We start from the raw sequence: 16,908 nt of genomic DNA on the forward strand, positions 1-16,908 counted from the left end.
TAATATTTTCCTTTGGCCAACTCTTGTTTGTAAAGTAAGTACAATAGAATTCATTAATATGTTAAATAAAGTTATTTTTTTAAATATGCCTCACCCTTAGTTGTTAACCCTGTCTGATGGGTTTCATCCAACCAATGGTCATACCATCCACTCCAATACTCCATCACCATTAGTGGTCGATAAGGCTGAAGCTTCTTTAAAGCTTTTAATTGAAATTCAGGATTCTTATTGAAGGTAGCTGTTTGTAGCACTGTCGAGAAAAATTCTCTAAGTTCATAAAATCGTTTTCATAAAAGTAGTATTTTCATAAAATGGTAACAGCACAGCATACCTTCAGACAATGAGCCAATATCCCCAACATATCCAGGGGTGTCACAAGTGGTGAAAAGGCCTACCAAGCCATTATCTATATAGGTTTGCTTTATGAACTCCAAATATTTTTTATCCCGTGGAGTATTGTTTTCACCAAAATTTCCATACTCATTTTCAACCTATTTGAATTTCACAATTTACATAACATGCAGTAAGTAAACTTTAAAAAAAATAAAAAATCAAATTTTTCATTAAAAATACATGTAAAGAAAAAATTTAGCTAACTGAAAGTACTATAAAATATTAATTATTGGAAGGTACCACATCAGTAAATTAATAATTGGGGTGGGTACATACCCAGAAAAATAAGAGGTGAAGTGAAACTTTCTTATGTTGAAATTCTCATAATTTACATCCAAATACATGTACTATATTACTTTATAGTGCTACCTTTACATTCAACATATATTGTTTGCTGATCCTTCAAATCAATGAATTCGACAAACCTCACATGAGGCAACATCCAGCTTTAGACAATAATCCTTTTAAGAACCGTTTTATAATCAACTTAACAGACATGCACTGGTTGACACCACTACCTCAGTACTAGCCAAAGGTCAGAATTTTGCAATGGCCCCCAAAGCTATGCTGCTAGAGAGGATCATTATGGAGGTGGAAGCCACAGTACAGACACTCCCAAAATTAGAATCTGATGAAATAAGGGAAGATGTAGCCTGCGTTCAACACACCCCAAGCATTACAACCAAGGGCGTGACTTACCATTCAATATTTCGTGAGAACCTCTGAAAGGATAGCCAGGATCCTAAACAAACATGACGTGGTGACAAGGTTAAACACCGTGAACAAAATAAGCAGCCTCTTGCATGGACCGAAAGACATCCCTAAGAAATTATCAGAAGGCATATAGTATACATATATACACCTCATCATGCTCCTGTGGTAGATCTTACATTGGGGTAACCTGCAGATGACTCACAAAAAGGATTAAAGAACAACACAGGGCGACAGAAAAGAAACAATCAAACTTATCAGCCATCACCAAGAATGCTTGGAGTGAGCCTGGACACACCATTGATTTCAAGGGAGCAAAAGCAATAGCGAAAGAAAAGTGCTATTTCCCCTGGCAAATCCACGAGGCAATTGAAATCCTAAAAAGTCACAAAATATCAACAGGGACAATGGATATTCATAAAACAGCATGTAAAAGGACTGTCCAATCAGAGCGCGGTACTTGACCACCAGCCTTAAAAAGGCGGACAAGAAAACTTTGAAAAATACCTTTAACCTGAAGATGCCGGCACGATGGCCAGTGAAACTGTCGCCACTAAAAGACAACCAACGTGGATGGAGAACCCGGAAATGCAAAGACAAGCAATTCAATGCAGCGGTAACCATCGCACAAATAAAAAATGGTTGCTGCAAGCTTATTTAATAATACAAAAATGTCAACACTTTTTCAATTTTCCACATTTTTTTAAGCCTGTAGGAACCTCATGTTGAGTTTGTACTGAGTGACGGGTTAATTTGGCTTCACTAGCAATCATGTGCGTGTCCACGTATTCATGTTGCAATACGTATTATTGTTCTGTGAGTGTCGAAATGACATTTGGCTAACAATCATTCTTTGCAAAATTAAAATCAAATTACCAATATTCAAAAAAAATTAGGACCTATGGAATTCTTCCTGTGTTACATACAATACTAACATAAGAGTAATTAAAAATAAATCCTAGAACATAAAATCATGTAATCCTTTTACTCAATTTTAGTTCAGAATATAATATTTCCTATCAAAATGAAATGAAATAATTTACTTGGTAATTCCACACACTTTATTTAAAAAAACACGACCCAGGTTTCAACGTTGAACGTCATCATCAGGTGGTCCTCATAGAAGCAAACTTGGTATATAGACCTTCTGATCAAAGAACAGAGAGGGAGGTTTGGGGGGTAAAAAGGTTACAATGTAGCTGGGAAGAAAAGAGAATAACATCTTTTTGACTTGGAAGAGTGGTAGGTCTAGGAGTGGGGAGTGGGAGGGATACAAAATTTTGTTGGCAATTTTTCCATGTTCCCTGTTTCGCGTTTTTTTTTTTAATAAAGTTTGTGGAATTACAAAGTAAATTATTTCATTTCAATATTTTATGCAAATTCCATAAAGTTACGTCCGAGACAACAAATGATATTTCCTAGTTCAAAATCATTTTGGGCTCTGTACTTCTATCTGGCGAATGAATTTTGAGTCTGTCTTGATTCAATAATGTATGTTTAGCCCATGTGCATGGAGATCAGATGCAAAGGTTGTTTCTTTGATGGAATGATGGGAGAAAGGATATATCAGGTAGAGATCAGATAATTTGGAATCAATTAGATCTATATTGGTCAACTATAACTGAAAACAGGTAGTCTCATACGTTAAGGCCATCTCAAATCCTAATCTCAGTAATTATTTAATTACTTTAATATTTAACCCCATCCTTGACTTGAGTGATGTAACTGATGTAAACAGAATGCTAGTAAAAAAAGGGAAAAAAATAACTCCAAAATTGTACATAAGATTTTCTGAATAATAATTGAGGAAGTACGACTACCATATTTTTTTTAAATAAGTTGAAAAAATTCATTGATATCATGGGCTAATAAAATGTATCTTAAATTTATCCTGAATGAAAATGCTGAAAGCTTAAAATATCTGCAATGTGAGTGTCCTCCTATGTATTTTCTATGCATATGTTTTGTGTTCTCCACATATACAGTTTAGGTTGTCACATTATGAATATATGGCAAGAAATGGTAAAATTTGTTGCAGTTTTAACAAGCCATTAATGAAGAAAAATAAAAACAAAGTACTTTTATCAGTATTAAAAGGAGCAGCTGAAACAGAAGATGTCGTTAGCTGATGGTGTTTTTAAATTGAAAACAATGTGAGATATGAAGCAAAACATATAGGTACTATGCACAGTGAGGATGCCAAAACAAAAAGGAGATATGAATTTTAAGAATATTCCAGGTGATGCTTTGGTGAGAAATCTTTTTGCCAATGCAATACAAGAGAATATTCTCATTAAAAGTATTTATGTAAAGATCTGTATCCTTTTACGTTCAGTTTAGGAAAAAACTTTCTTTATTCTTGCAGAAGGATAAATAGAACCAAACTAAGTATACTAACTGAGCAAGCTCTGAACTGAGAGAGGATTTTCAAAAAAGAGAGGATTTTGAGTCACAGAAATTGAATGCCTTTATTTTCAGAGGTATTATAATTAGGCACATAAATAAATGGCTAAATGAGGGTCTGTTTAAAACCCAGATTCATCATTCAAAAAAAACCTTGATAATATCCCCAGAAAGCCAAATGTGACTGTGAAATTTGAAAGATTCAGGAATATCAGGTTAAAAAGTGCTACTGAGAAATAGGTTATGAAATATAACTATGCCAAATTTTCCTGAACATAATGCAATATCAATTACCTCATAGAATAATCAGATCAATAGACATAGATTAGTGTTTTAATGGTTACACTCAGATGGGAGGTTAATATTGTATAATTTAAAGCAATTTTGCATTATTCCAAATTGTACCTGTTGGTGATTAAAATTAGTTGACTTTCATGAGGGAACACTAAGTAATATGATTAGGTTTACATGTTTTCCAATAGGAGAATTTTTATTCATTTTGAAAATTTAGATATGAACAGTTATGTATTTTAAATAAATATTTTTTCATTACCTGAACAGCTATAATTGATCCTCCTAAAACAAACTGAAGATCTTGTAATTGTGGTAGCAGTTGGTCAAAGTAACTCTTTACTCTGTTTGTAAAATTGGGATCAGAGGTTCTTACTTTTATGTCGGGGGTTTTCAGTAACCAGCTGAAAAAATAAATAAAGAAAATGGCTATCAATTAGCTTTTCTTACATGGTAGACAACCATTCGAGGAAGAATTTTAATCGCTAATACAATATGTAATTGAATAAAAATGCATATTCTGGCCCAAAAATGTATTCAAGATGTAAATAAACAAACAATAGTATCATTACAACATGGAAGAAGTAGAAGAAAATGGATAGACTCGTAGAGGCAATACTTACAGCTAAATTTTACTGTTTTTTCAGGTCTGCAAATTGTACAAAGTAAACACTGTTACTAGACTGAATCCATTTTAAAGCCTCAATCACTAATTTTTCCATCATTTTCTTATCTGTCAATGTTAAGGTGGATGTGAATAAGTTCATCAATGCCACAGGCAACTACACAGTTGTCACCATTGTAATAATTACGCAAATGAAATAGATGCATAGCTCATGAGAGTGAGAGTCCAAGAGAGTAGTGAAAGTGCATATGGAAGGAGGAGAAAGAAGGGTCTTACGGGAGGTAAAGCAGTTACAATAAGTAACATTCTGGAAACTGGATGTAGCCAGCCAGTACATGATTAAGCATTTTGATCAGCCACATGACCATTCAAAGTCAGGTTTGAAATAATCCATAGGATTGAGTATTTGTCTCTGTAATGGTTCACGTAATAGGCCATTTTTTCAATGCTTGCAGCTACTTCTGGGGATTTTTTCATACAGTGGACTACTTTTTTCTTTATTTTTCTGGAATATGTAATCCATGTTTCATGGAATGAATCCTAAAAGCTCACTTGATACCTGTAAACTAATGAACAAATGGAATGAAAGTAAGTGAGAAATCTATAAAATCATTTAGGTTTTCGGATGATCAAGCTTTTCATCCAGATCATCAAGATCATCCAGGGGACTGCAAGCATCGCTGAGAGCATTGGAAAATCATTGCAATAGATATGGGATGATAATCAATGTACACAAAGCTGAGGTTATGAGATTTCCAAGAAAGAGGAAGGCTACCATAAATATTAAAATTAGAGAGCATAAAATAGGTTGGTGGAATAGTTCACCTCTCTTGGAAGAATTTTGGACCAAAATGGTCAAAGTACAAGGGACATAAGAATAATAATTGCATTGGGAAAAGAAGCTATCACAAAGAGGATCGAATTGATGATGCAGATGCAGTGTAAGGGTTAAGAAAAGATTAGTGAAAACTCTGATATTGAGCAGAATGTGAAACCTTGGTCAATAATGCAAGATGATAGTTGTAGATTGGAGGCTTTTGGGATGAAGGTGTGAATAAGGATTGAAAAGATAAAATGGATGAAAAAGAAAATAAACAAAGTAGTACTACACATAGTGGGGAAAGATAGAGGGTCTTTGAGAGAAATCCAAAAGATGAAGGAGAGGTAGATGCAGAGCCTTTTGATTGGTAATGAAATGCTGTAAACTGTGATAGGATGGTAGATTGTTGGGCAAGCGAAGAATGGGGAGGAGAAGGAAATGTTGTATAGAATGAAGGGTGGTAGAATAAGTGTGTAATTGAAGAAGTGCCTATTGTAGTGAGGGGTGCCTGGTTGTCTTGTTAGGAACTTAGAAATGGAGTGATGTTCAGTCTACAGGGTGTATATCCACCAAAAATCTACCTTAAAAGGTAGACTGCCAAATAAGGAGATCCAGATAGTGAAGTGGCTATGTACTGGCTTCCCACCCCATGGCCTCAGATTCCAATCCTGTAGGAGCAGGATTTTTCAATGGTATCCCAAATCCTATTAGGGGTGCTTTGTGGGGTGCACTTCAAGTGGAGTATGCCCCAACCCTTGGATGTGATGCTAAATTAAGGAACCCTTACTGCCTTTCTTCAAAAGTAGACTAATGTTGAAGCTGGGTTTCTCTCAACCAGTCTCCATTCCCATGTTATCTCACTCCTACTAAATCACCCACCTATCACTAATGGTGCAAATGACCTAGTTTTTGGTTTCCCTCTCACCTATTAACTACTACTATTATACATTGAAATAAATACACAAAAAATTGTAAATTTTCCTACCAATTTTAAATCACTACATTTGTCATGGCAGAACTTAACAAATATTAGCTTCTTCAAGGAGGCACCACATATCTCAATGCCAGATTACGGAGAGTAAACAGTAGAAATCAATTTCCAGATGGAAAGGATCATGAGTTGAAATCATTTAGAACTTAAGAAATGAGTAAGTCTGGTAAACTGCATTAGCTGAGACAAAATTTTTGAGTCACTGTAAACAGCACAATTTATGATCAAATAACCAAATGTTCTGAAGAAAGTTAGCGCTAAAAGGGTCAAAATTTCAGATGGATAAATCAGATGGCGCCTAAAGCACTTAGTGTAGTCAAGGCTCAAAATATAAATAGCAACCTACATATATTTTCAAGGAATTATTTGTAAAGACTTGATTATTAAATGTATGCCGTGCATGCTGAGAGAATATTTTATTTACATTAATGAGTTTTTCTAGTTAAAGAAAAATTTATGCTGGTGTATTTTAAAAGAGCTATTTTGTAAAGAAATTTGCGTTACTGAAAGATGATGCGCATGTGAGATTCATTGAATAGTGCTACTAAAACGTTTTAGCTCCACTTTGTAGCCAACTGAAACAAAAGCTTTTTTTATAATCACTCAAAAGGAGAATTCTGGGAGTAATGTGATAAAAAGAGGAGATAGTATGACATTGTGTCGAGGCTTGTAGAACTTAATATTAGTGAGTGATATGCAATAGTTATCCCAATTAATCATAACTGATATAAGCAGACTGTAAAATGGGAATACACTTCCTGAGACACAACAAACTGGTAACTGAAAATTGTAGGTGACCCTGCAACTTTGGTTTTCACACTTTTTCCCACCTTATGTGAGTGCACAGTTGGTTTTTCCAGGCAGATACTCTCATGTGACTAGCGAGCAAACTTAATTGTAACTACATATTTTCAATACACAGGTTTTAAGTTCCAGGTAAGCATATTTTTTTGATGGGACTTACAAACTATTCACATTTGGTGAACTTTCGTCCAAAAGTATGCCTGGGAAATTGATGCCAATATACAAATACTTAATTATCCTGTAAATTTATAGGTTTACCACAAAATATGTTCACAGTCTTAATTAATCTGCAACTGTAAAGATATTTATTCAATGTAATTTATTAACTTCCTGCATATTGAGCTTTCTGATCACTGCTTGAGGAAAACTACATGTCAATCCAGCTGTAAATTCTAAAAAATTACTACATGTATGAAAAAAATATATTTTGAAAATTTAATACCTTGGAAGACCTCCAAATTCCCATTCTGAGCAAATATATGGTCCTGGGCGAATTACCACCAGCAAATCTTCGTCTTGAGCCAGTTGAACAAATTTTCGAACATTTAAATATGGTGACATATCTCGATTTCCATCTCCAAAATCAAAAACTCCCTTCTCAGGCTCATGGAGGTTCCAAGGAATATACCTGAAAATGTCAATTGACAACATTTTGGCCATACAAGGAATTTTTTCATTCGATTTGTTAATTATTAAATGTTCAAAAATGGGAAGAAATAATTGTGAATTTTCAATCAACAATCAATCAAGGCAGAGCTTAACATCACATTAACTACCTAATTTAATATGAAAAACTTATTCCTGTATGCTAATTGGCATTGTCCCCTATACAAGTTAGGGGACATTGCCAATAATGTTACACTGATGTTAACACCCTAAAATTGAGAACCATGTGAAATGCTCATGCATTAGAGTTAAAACAAGAAATCTATAGGGCAAAGAAAATATAAGAGAAAAAATAATGATACACATTTCTAAAAACCATTTTCATATGAATTTATTTGAACCATGGTTCTTGGATGAAAAAATGCTCTTCATGAAAAGTGCGTAAAGTCTTAAGGTAAGAGCATCCGTAATATATACATGAAGTTTCCAGAAGATTTTCATTTGTTTATCTTTACAATTAGTGAATGAAACATGGGAACATTAAATGAACAAATAAGTAATAAATTAGGAACCTGAAACTGGATTTCTTCACACAAGACATGAGAGGAACCTGTAAATATTATAAATTTAATCACATGCTGAAAGAAAAACACCAAAATAATAAAATTAAATTGTAAATTTTAAACGATTAATCAAAGAGAAACAAACAGGAATATAAAATATGAGCTCACAAAATGCTGGTCACACAAAATTCCTCATATTATCTTATTATTATTGGAAAACATTTTAAATAAATATTATACTGAACATATGATGGCAGATGGTTATTACATCCGTGAAATCGATGATTAGGATGGATGCCCTTCATAAACCCCTAGCACTACAGCCGGGGTATTTCCCTCAATCATATACTGAAGACCTTAAAATTACAGTCACCAACATATTCATTTTAGTGGAACTATTACAATATTGGATAATTATTTCAATCAATTCTTCTTGACCAAAACTCTCTCCTTTAACCCGTTTATTCCTCAAGAGATTCCTGAAAAAATTATAATGTAGATCTCAGGCAGTTAGGTTTGCAGTCAATTTTTTACCAAAAACCATTATCAACAACAGTTGGCATGATGGACATCAGGTAATAACTTACACTTCACCATGCTTTGATGTACTACCTATATGACATATTAGAAGGATATGGGGACCTGGTTCTTTCCCAAGGCTGCCCATTATGTTCCTCATATATTTGATTCTCATAAAAACAATTTTACCTACATAATTTCAGTATCATTTAGGAATCAGTAGGCAAGTAATTCATACTTACATAAACACTATTTTTATATTTCCAAAATACCCTCATAATAGAGGTAGGATGGTGTACTAATTCACACTCAAACACTAGAAATACTATTACCACACCAGTCAAACTGAAAATATATACAATAACGAAAATACAATAAGACTCTCAGACCCTAATTTTGTATTATAAAACACTTCTAGTGTTGTAGTGATATTTTACTAAAACATTATGTTTAATAACTTCATTCTTGTGCACCATACGGGGCATTTATTTACATGAATAAGAAAATTCATGTAAAACTCCTGTTTGGAGAGAGAAATCAATTTGACAAAACTATGAAAATCACACCAGGATTTTCAGAATTCTCCTATTTTGTTTCATCTTGCAAATGGTCATCCAGCCAAACATGAACAACACAGGAAAAATAAAAAAATAATGATGTCATTTGTACATGTTTATCATTTGAAAGTAATAATTAAAAATTTTAAATGCAGATGCCTACTCTGACAAATTAGAATTTCTTTACTTTTGGCAACTATTTCTTCCCTGAACCTTTGTTATGGATCATAATGATATAGTGCGGAGATGCTTGCATTACTACAATGCAAACCCATGGATTAGCATCGCAGTAATGTGAATTGCACCTTCCAATCATTTAAACTTAAATCAAATAATGGCATCAGTATGCTGATTTTATATCCACTTACGTTTCCACAAAATTCAATCCAGCAGCTCTTGCTTTTCGCAAGCGATCTTGCCAATATTTTGGATGTACTCTAAAGTAGTGAATGGCTCCTCCATATAGGGTAATATCTTTCCCATTTAGTTTAAATTCTGTACCTGTGGCATCTAGGCCACTACTAATTCCACCTTCTGTATAATACTCATACAATGTAGGAAGATCATCTCCATTGGCATCCTTCATAGAAATACAAAAATATAAAGCTCTTATTTGAACAGTACACTCTCTTTTAAAAGTGGTAATTTCAAGGTTTATTTTGATAAACTCATGAAATTAATATTCTGACTAAAAAAATATGGTGCATAAATACCATAAACATGAATAAACAAAAAACTATACTCCATAAAGCCTTCATAGTTTTTTTACTAACATGGATCATTTAAGAGACTGAAAGATAAGACTAAAGAAGATATATAAGATATAATCTCAAATAAGATAAATGTGACCTTGAAATCAAATGCTGTAAAAAGCACACAGTATCTGTATTATGAATATCATTTCAAATTTTACTAGGAAAATATTTTTAATTTTTATGAAATAATGAATGCTATCATTTTTTGGTGAATCCCTTCTGGTGCTTCTCACTTCATTGTTTACCTAGCTTTTGGAAATAATCAAATTCATACATATGACTTGTTGGCCCCATCTCATATGCAAGTTGCAATCAAGATTGAATGCGCAATGGACAAATATCGATACAATTATCGAGGGTTTAGCCAAAATGTAACTCAAGAGCTAGAGCTAATCAATCATCATTCAGTTTAAAGTCCGCAAAAGCAGATGTTAATGCTGGCAGTCCTTTTTATGAGTCTACCACCGAGTCGTGTTTCTTCTCTAATATTTTGTTAAAGAAGGCTAAACAACTTCTTTGACCTGAGCATACCAATCACAAAGCTAGAAATATACCAGCATCCTTGAAATTTTCCAAAAGTAATTTCACGATAGAGACTTCATCATTCAAAACAGTTTTCATCTATACATAAAAGACATTTGCTGACCTTAAGAATATTATGATGCAATTAACTATTATCCACAGCTCAACCATGGCACAGTTGGAGAAACAGTCACCTTAGCTAGTTGAAACGCAGTACACAGAGAAAAGTAATCAGAGCTATGGAAGATATAGAAAATAGGACATCATGCCAAAGAAGCAATGAGCAGAATCTTGTTTAAGGAGTGATGAAGGATAGAGTTGCACTACTTAGAACTAATGGGGGCAGGGGAAGCTTTAGGGAAAATCTGCCAATTATCCTATGGCTGAGCAATAGCTAGCAATGTGCATGAGGGGCAGACAACATTTCTGGTGAGCAGTATTGGCTGAAATAGCAGTGCTTTGATATGCACCAAATTACCACAAAGATTTTGCTATTAATTAGCTATTTTTGATACAAATGAAATGATTTATAATCATTTTCACGTAAAATTTTGCTTGTATATAAACAAATATTAAAATAAACCTTACACTTCTATTAACATTTACCATTTCAATCAATTTTTTACTATTTCAGATTTTCCTTCATTTCGTTCCTTAAACCTTGGTTCTGAGCACGAAATAGTTTATGCCATAAAATTTTCCCACTAAATAAGACAAAATTGAACATTGAAAATTTTGTTTATTAGTTCCAGAATGCATCCAACCATTATGACATGTGGCTTAATTGAAAAATCACTGAACTGTTTAATAACTGATAATCATTTAACTGTTTAATAACTGATAGAAATAAGTTCCAGTCAAATACAGGAATCATCAGTATGCACTGACAGAATGCTAGAGATAGCCCTCTAAAAATACTTCAATGAGATTTTACTTTTGCAGCCATTTTTGGGGTACCACATTTGACAGCAAATGTAGAATTGTTTTGCAAATTTCAATAAAAATAACCCAAATGTTTCCTGGAAAATGCCTTTCATTATTTTAAAGATAAAGAACTGAGTAAAAGTGGTCAAGTCTCATTTATTTTAATGGATAAGTGTTCCATTTTTTCCCTTACAATATAATATAAATTATAACCTTTGGAAATAACATCTTTTTTGTATGTACTGAAATTAGTTAGAAATTCAAGTCTGCCAGGTTTGCCATCAATTCTATACCAAAAAACCATTATCAGCAACAGTTGGCATGATAGACGTAGGGTAATAACTTACACTTCACCATGCATTGATGCACCATCTATAAGATATATTATGGGGATATAAGGATCTGGTCCCTTTCCAGTCCTATATATAGTATTGTGTTTCTCACACATTTGATGCTCATAAAAACCACTTAACCTGAATAATTTCATTTGATTTTGATTTATAGAAGGATTAAATAAATATGAAAAGCATTGCACTTTTCATAAAATTTATTTTTCAATAATCAGTCTCATTATGTCATAATATCCATACATACTTATATATGATCTGACAGCCTAATTACATGATTAGAGAGCCCAGGCATAAGATGACAAGACATACAGTAACACTATGGCTATATCCTAGAATACAATAAAAATTATAGCTTTCATCAATATACTTCACAAACATTTAAATATCAAAAGAAAAAATGAATTTGCATAGCAGCATTTATAGTATTTTATTATCAATTATACAAGGGATATAATGCATGGAATTATTATAACACAAAATCGCCAACTTGCATATTCAGAAACACAAGAAATAGGCTTACAGGAATAAAGAAAAGTATAATGTATTAACATAAAATAACTCAAAAATTTTACAGAATTCTATGAAGTTGCAGAGAAAAGTGAAAACATTCTAAACATGAATGTTATTTACAGAAAAAACCATCCCAAAGGACTATGAGTACAATCTTGACTTGGGGAAAAGGTTTGAATGTTTTGATGACCCTTAAGGCTAAGTGGGCAGGAGCAATGATAAGTGCTCCAAGTAGAAAGCCAAGATGTCAGATAGGTCAAAGGATAGGACCCATTCATAGAAGGTAGTTTGGGCGTCTGTTCCTCAAGAAGGTGGCCGTAAAGGCATCTGACCCCAATTAGTCAACCTTTTCATAGTGCCATGCTAAAAACTATTGAGGAAGGCATTGGGAAATCCCCTCAAAACTTGGCTCACTGGTTCATGTGTCGAGCCTGGCAGGGCTTCTGTCGCTATTATCACATTAAATCCTTGCAAAGTGGATCCAACAGAAGCCGCAGAGAATATTACTGAAGAGGATCAAACCAGTGAGTTTTGGGTCTTGGAATGTTATGATGATGTTGAGGAGATTGAAATTAGAAAATATAAAGTGGCAGACGGAGAGGAAATATAGATATTTTAGGGCTGTGTGTGGTGAGATGGTAGAATAGCAGGGATTACTAGAGTGATAGTCACAGAGCTAAATACAGTTGAGGAGAAGATGACTGGTGTGGGATGGCAGCTAGAGGTGAGATTTTCAATTAACTTTAATGATTCCATTAATGTGATTTGCTTTATGACAATAAGTATATTATTCATATCATTCATAATTAGCTATGTCACAATGAATTCTGGACTTTGTTCATTTTAACTTAACTCATGATGAAGACCAAGAATACCATCTTATGGTGACCTAGCACCTTGTCGATGAAGTATTAAATGATTAAGTGAAAGCATGAATTTCCTTTGAAATGGAGAGTTTCTTATGGCATTTCTTGTGTCTATCGAAGTTGTTTGTATGAAAAATTAATATCATTCTACTTCCATTAATATTGGTTAGTTAATATCTCATAAATGACAACATATACAGTGGAACCTCACTTAACGAGCACCTTGGATAGGGAGTAATTCACAAAACTAACCAAAATATTGTGCCCAAGAATAACTTGCTTAGCAAGCAACATTTCTAATAATGAGTGACAAGGAGAGGGGAATTCCTGGAGTGACTGCATAGGCTGTCAGTGTTTGTGTTTAGAACAAGTTTGATTAACATTGCAGTGATCATACATTTGTCCAAACTTGTGTTCAGGCATGCTATTTGTGACTTTTCATGCACAATTCAACCATATTTAATGAATATTTTTAAAAATGTCCTCAAAGAAAAAGCTGCAAGATGACAGTCAAAATTTACACAGTGATAATACTATGTTGTATTTTCAAAAAAATTTGAAGAGTTGGCGAAAACAAATGTCTCCCGACAGGTTTCTTGAAAAATGAAATATAAATTTTTCATAAACTAACTAATGATTTTGAATCTTTTTTGTTTTCTATGAATTGAATTCGTATTTCCAGTGGTTTCATTCCACGATAGAAGAAAAGGGGAATGTAAACCACGATTCTAAATGATGTCTATATAAAAGATTTGGTGTTTTCCCGGCGTATCAACTGCGTAAATTACTCTCAGGTCCTCCACCGTGTTATATCGTCCATATTGGCCAATGGACGATATAACCCGGTGGAGGACCCGAGAGGAATTTACGCAGATGTCTATATAATTTTCTTTGAATAAACCTTGCACAAAAAAATCTTTTTTTTGACATGGAATTCATTCATTTCATTTTCACGAGAAAGGTCGTGGAATGGTTCATGCTTGTATTACGAGGTTTCATTGCATATTATTGGGGCAGATACCATTAATATATCATGATAGATTTTGAGCTGAAAAGCTTGAAGCTGAAAAATGTTAACTGGATGTAAGGGAGCATAAATGAACAAGCATTAGGCATGTTGAGAGAGTAGAGAAGATTGTCAGGAGATATCCAAAGGATGTAGTCACGTTGGCCGCATGGCATCTCATTGGTAATGGGACTGTTGAAGATGGTCATGTATGGAAGAATATCGGGCATTAGAGGTAGGGGGAGGAAAAGGATAGGAATATTGAATGGAATGAATGCATGCAGAATTAAAGAAAGGTTTATTGCCAAGTTAGGTGTCAGGTTGTTTCTTGTTAGGAAAAACTAGGAAATTAAGCAGCATTCAGTCTTCTACTATCCAAAACATACTTTAAACAAATGACTACCGAATAAATCAGCAAAATTTGTCAGAGGCAAGCCTTTAAACACATCATGAAAAAGGGGGTTTGAAGAAATTAAGAATTTTTCAGGAGAGGAGGAAGTTTAGGTAAGCATTAAGGGCCAGAAGGGTGGCTCATTTAACAGAAGGATAAGCAGTTGTTTTGAGTTGATGAAGGATGGGCAATCAGAAAAATGAGGTAGTAATTGGCCAGATGCCTCCCATTTAACTGGCATTATGACTTTAAAATATTCCCCTAAGGTCACACTTTTAACATTTCCTTTTGCCCTCAATCTTTGGCTTTAGGCACTCAAGGGTTTCACTCATATTCAAGCTTTTAATACCATAGTTAACAGCTAGTGCTCTAACCACAACAAATCCCAGTAGGTTTAATTAATAGGCATCAAATTTTCAATCCTAGAATATCTCATTGTCTATGCGTGATTTTATTAAAAACATCATAAATTGGGTAATTAGAAATTACATTACACACCCTAGTTTCACTTAATGTTCACAAGCATTTTCATAGGAAACAAAATGTTCTTAAATTGCTAGTTCAAGATAATTTTCCCCTGCTAATCTACCATTAAAATAAATTAGGTAGGATGCACAGTTTATGATGCTGAAAATGGACGACATACATATTTCAAAAGAAGGCTTGGCCCTTGCCTTCTGAAAAAGGATATTCAATCCAAAATTATGATTTTATCAAATATCCAGATTAGAATTTTAAATTTTAAAAGAATAAATGTTGCTCACTAACAGGTCATCATGCCAATATAAATTGAAATTTTAATGACTGTTAATCCCTTGCAAACCAGACTAAGAGAGACTACTGGAGATTTGCCAAAATATAAGCGAAATTTAATATATAATTACAATTATAAATAGAAGGAAACATGAAATTTCACGAAAGTGACTCATTTGAAACATTCCTGGTAAGATATCATGTACCCATCATTAATCAAATAAACATTCATAAGCAAAATGACCGTAGCTGTCGACGCACCCTACAAGCCCCCCAAACATTCAAAATACAAGACCAATCCTTTCTATCTTATGCTTAAGAGTGTCAAATTTTACCCATTGCAATTATGAACTTCAAAAATGTGGCAGATAATTCAGGAATCACTATAACCCGCAAACTAAAAATAAGGCTAAGAGCTAGGAATGACTGCCATTTATAGTTTTTCAGGCATTTATAGTTTGTGCTCTTTGATTCAATAAAAGTAGTTTAAAATAAGGTACCTACTTCAGATGCTTAGAATTAAATGTCTCATTCAGAAATTTCTTAAGTCTATTCTAACCTGCAAAAATATTCGAGCCCTTTCCTAACAGAGTGTATACTTTTAAGAATAGATGTAAGGCATATATGTAATAATTTGATTGATGTGTGGTGTATTGTATTAGATGTAATAGCTTAATTTTTTTTTAATTTATCTTTTTTTTTCTTGCGGGTTAATGGTTGTAAATGGGATGGGGATTCACTTGTTTTGTTAAAGAGATTTGTGTTTTGAAGTCTAGTTTTATGTATTATCTTTTGCAATTATTTGGGACTTGTGTGCCACCTGACAATGTCTATCAGCACATGTGTATTTTTAATAATAATAATTAGCAGTCTCTTTCAGGGTACACTGGGGGTCTTCCAATCAGTGAACATTGCTTCAAGCGAATAAATATTTATTATCAAATGAATGAAAAGTGAAGAAGGGCTACATCTGTAGCGATATAATAAAAAAATATTCATTAATATGATGCAGGAAACAAAAGATTGAATGAATGAAAATAAAATGAAAAATAATTACCATTTCCTCTTTGTTTCACAGGGTCAGAATTTTCCCCACGAGATTTTGGCATTGGCGAGGAAGGCAGCTATTAAGTCTATCCTATTTGATTCACTGTAATAGGTATGTTTTGAATACTTATTAAAAAATTAGGATTCTGACAGGAATAATTTTGAATTACAAGATTCGAATGTTCAGTACCTTGAGGAAACAATACGTTCAACTATTCAAGAGTCAAAAATAAAATCACATAGCATTTACATGTGAAATTTTCTTTTTGGGTTCAATAAAATGACAATTAACATTATACTATATCACCTGTGAGATCCAAGACCCTGAAAGTTTAGCATTTCAATTAACGTTGCCATTACCAAGGCAATATACCCCCAGATTGTTTATAACTTTTCAATTAATAAAAAAGTTTCATTTGTCTTATATGAAATTATTACAAAGTAATGAAAATAGAAAGTGTACAGGTAAAGAACCAATAACAGATTAAATACTATTAATGA

General features: G+C 33.4%; 1 protein-coding gene across 6 annotated transcripts in view; it reads right to left on the reverse strand.

The window, feature by feature from the left end:
• LOC139700048 (beta-galactosidase-1-like protein 2) overlaps nucleotides 1-16,908 on the reverse strand; it is a 31,645-nt gene that overhangs the window by 13,149 nt on the left and 1,588 nt on the right. For all 6 annotated transcript variants that reach the window (XR_011703654.1, XR_011703657.1, XR_011703655.1 and 3 more), the window contains 6 exons: nucleotides 16,418-16,510; nucleotides 9,652-9,863; nucleotides 7,481-7,666; nucleotides 4,061-4,202; nucleotides 332-491; nucleotides 95-250 (listed from right to left, as the gene is read on the reverse strand). Coding sequence is in view for 2 of the 6 variants with exons in the window: in XM_071598516.1 (XP_071454617.1) it covers nucleotides 95-250; nucleotides 332-491; nucleotides 4,061-4,202; nucleotides 7,481-7,666; nucleotides 9,652-9,863; nucleotides 16,418-16,420 (859 nt within the window). In the remaining 4 variants the exon portion in view is untranslated. The remainder of the gene's footprint in view (nucleotides 1-94; nucleotides 251-331; nucleotides 492-4,060; nucleotides 4,203-7,480; nucleotides 7,667-9,651; nucleotides 9,864-16,417; nucleotides 16,511-16,908) is intronic.

This window comes from Hetaerina americana, unplaced genomic scaffold (assembly GCF_022747635.1).
Source record: "Hetaerina americana unplaced genomic scaffold, ioHetAmer1.1.p SCAF_10, whole genome shotgun sequence".
Taxonomy (NCBI): Eukaryota; Metazoa; Arthropoda; class Insecta; order Odonata; family Calopterygidae; genus Hetaerina; species Hetaerina americana.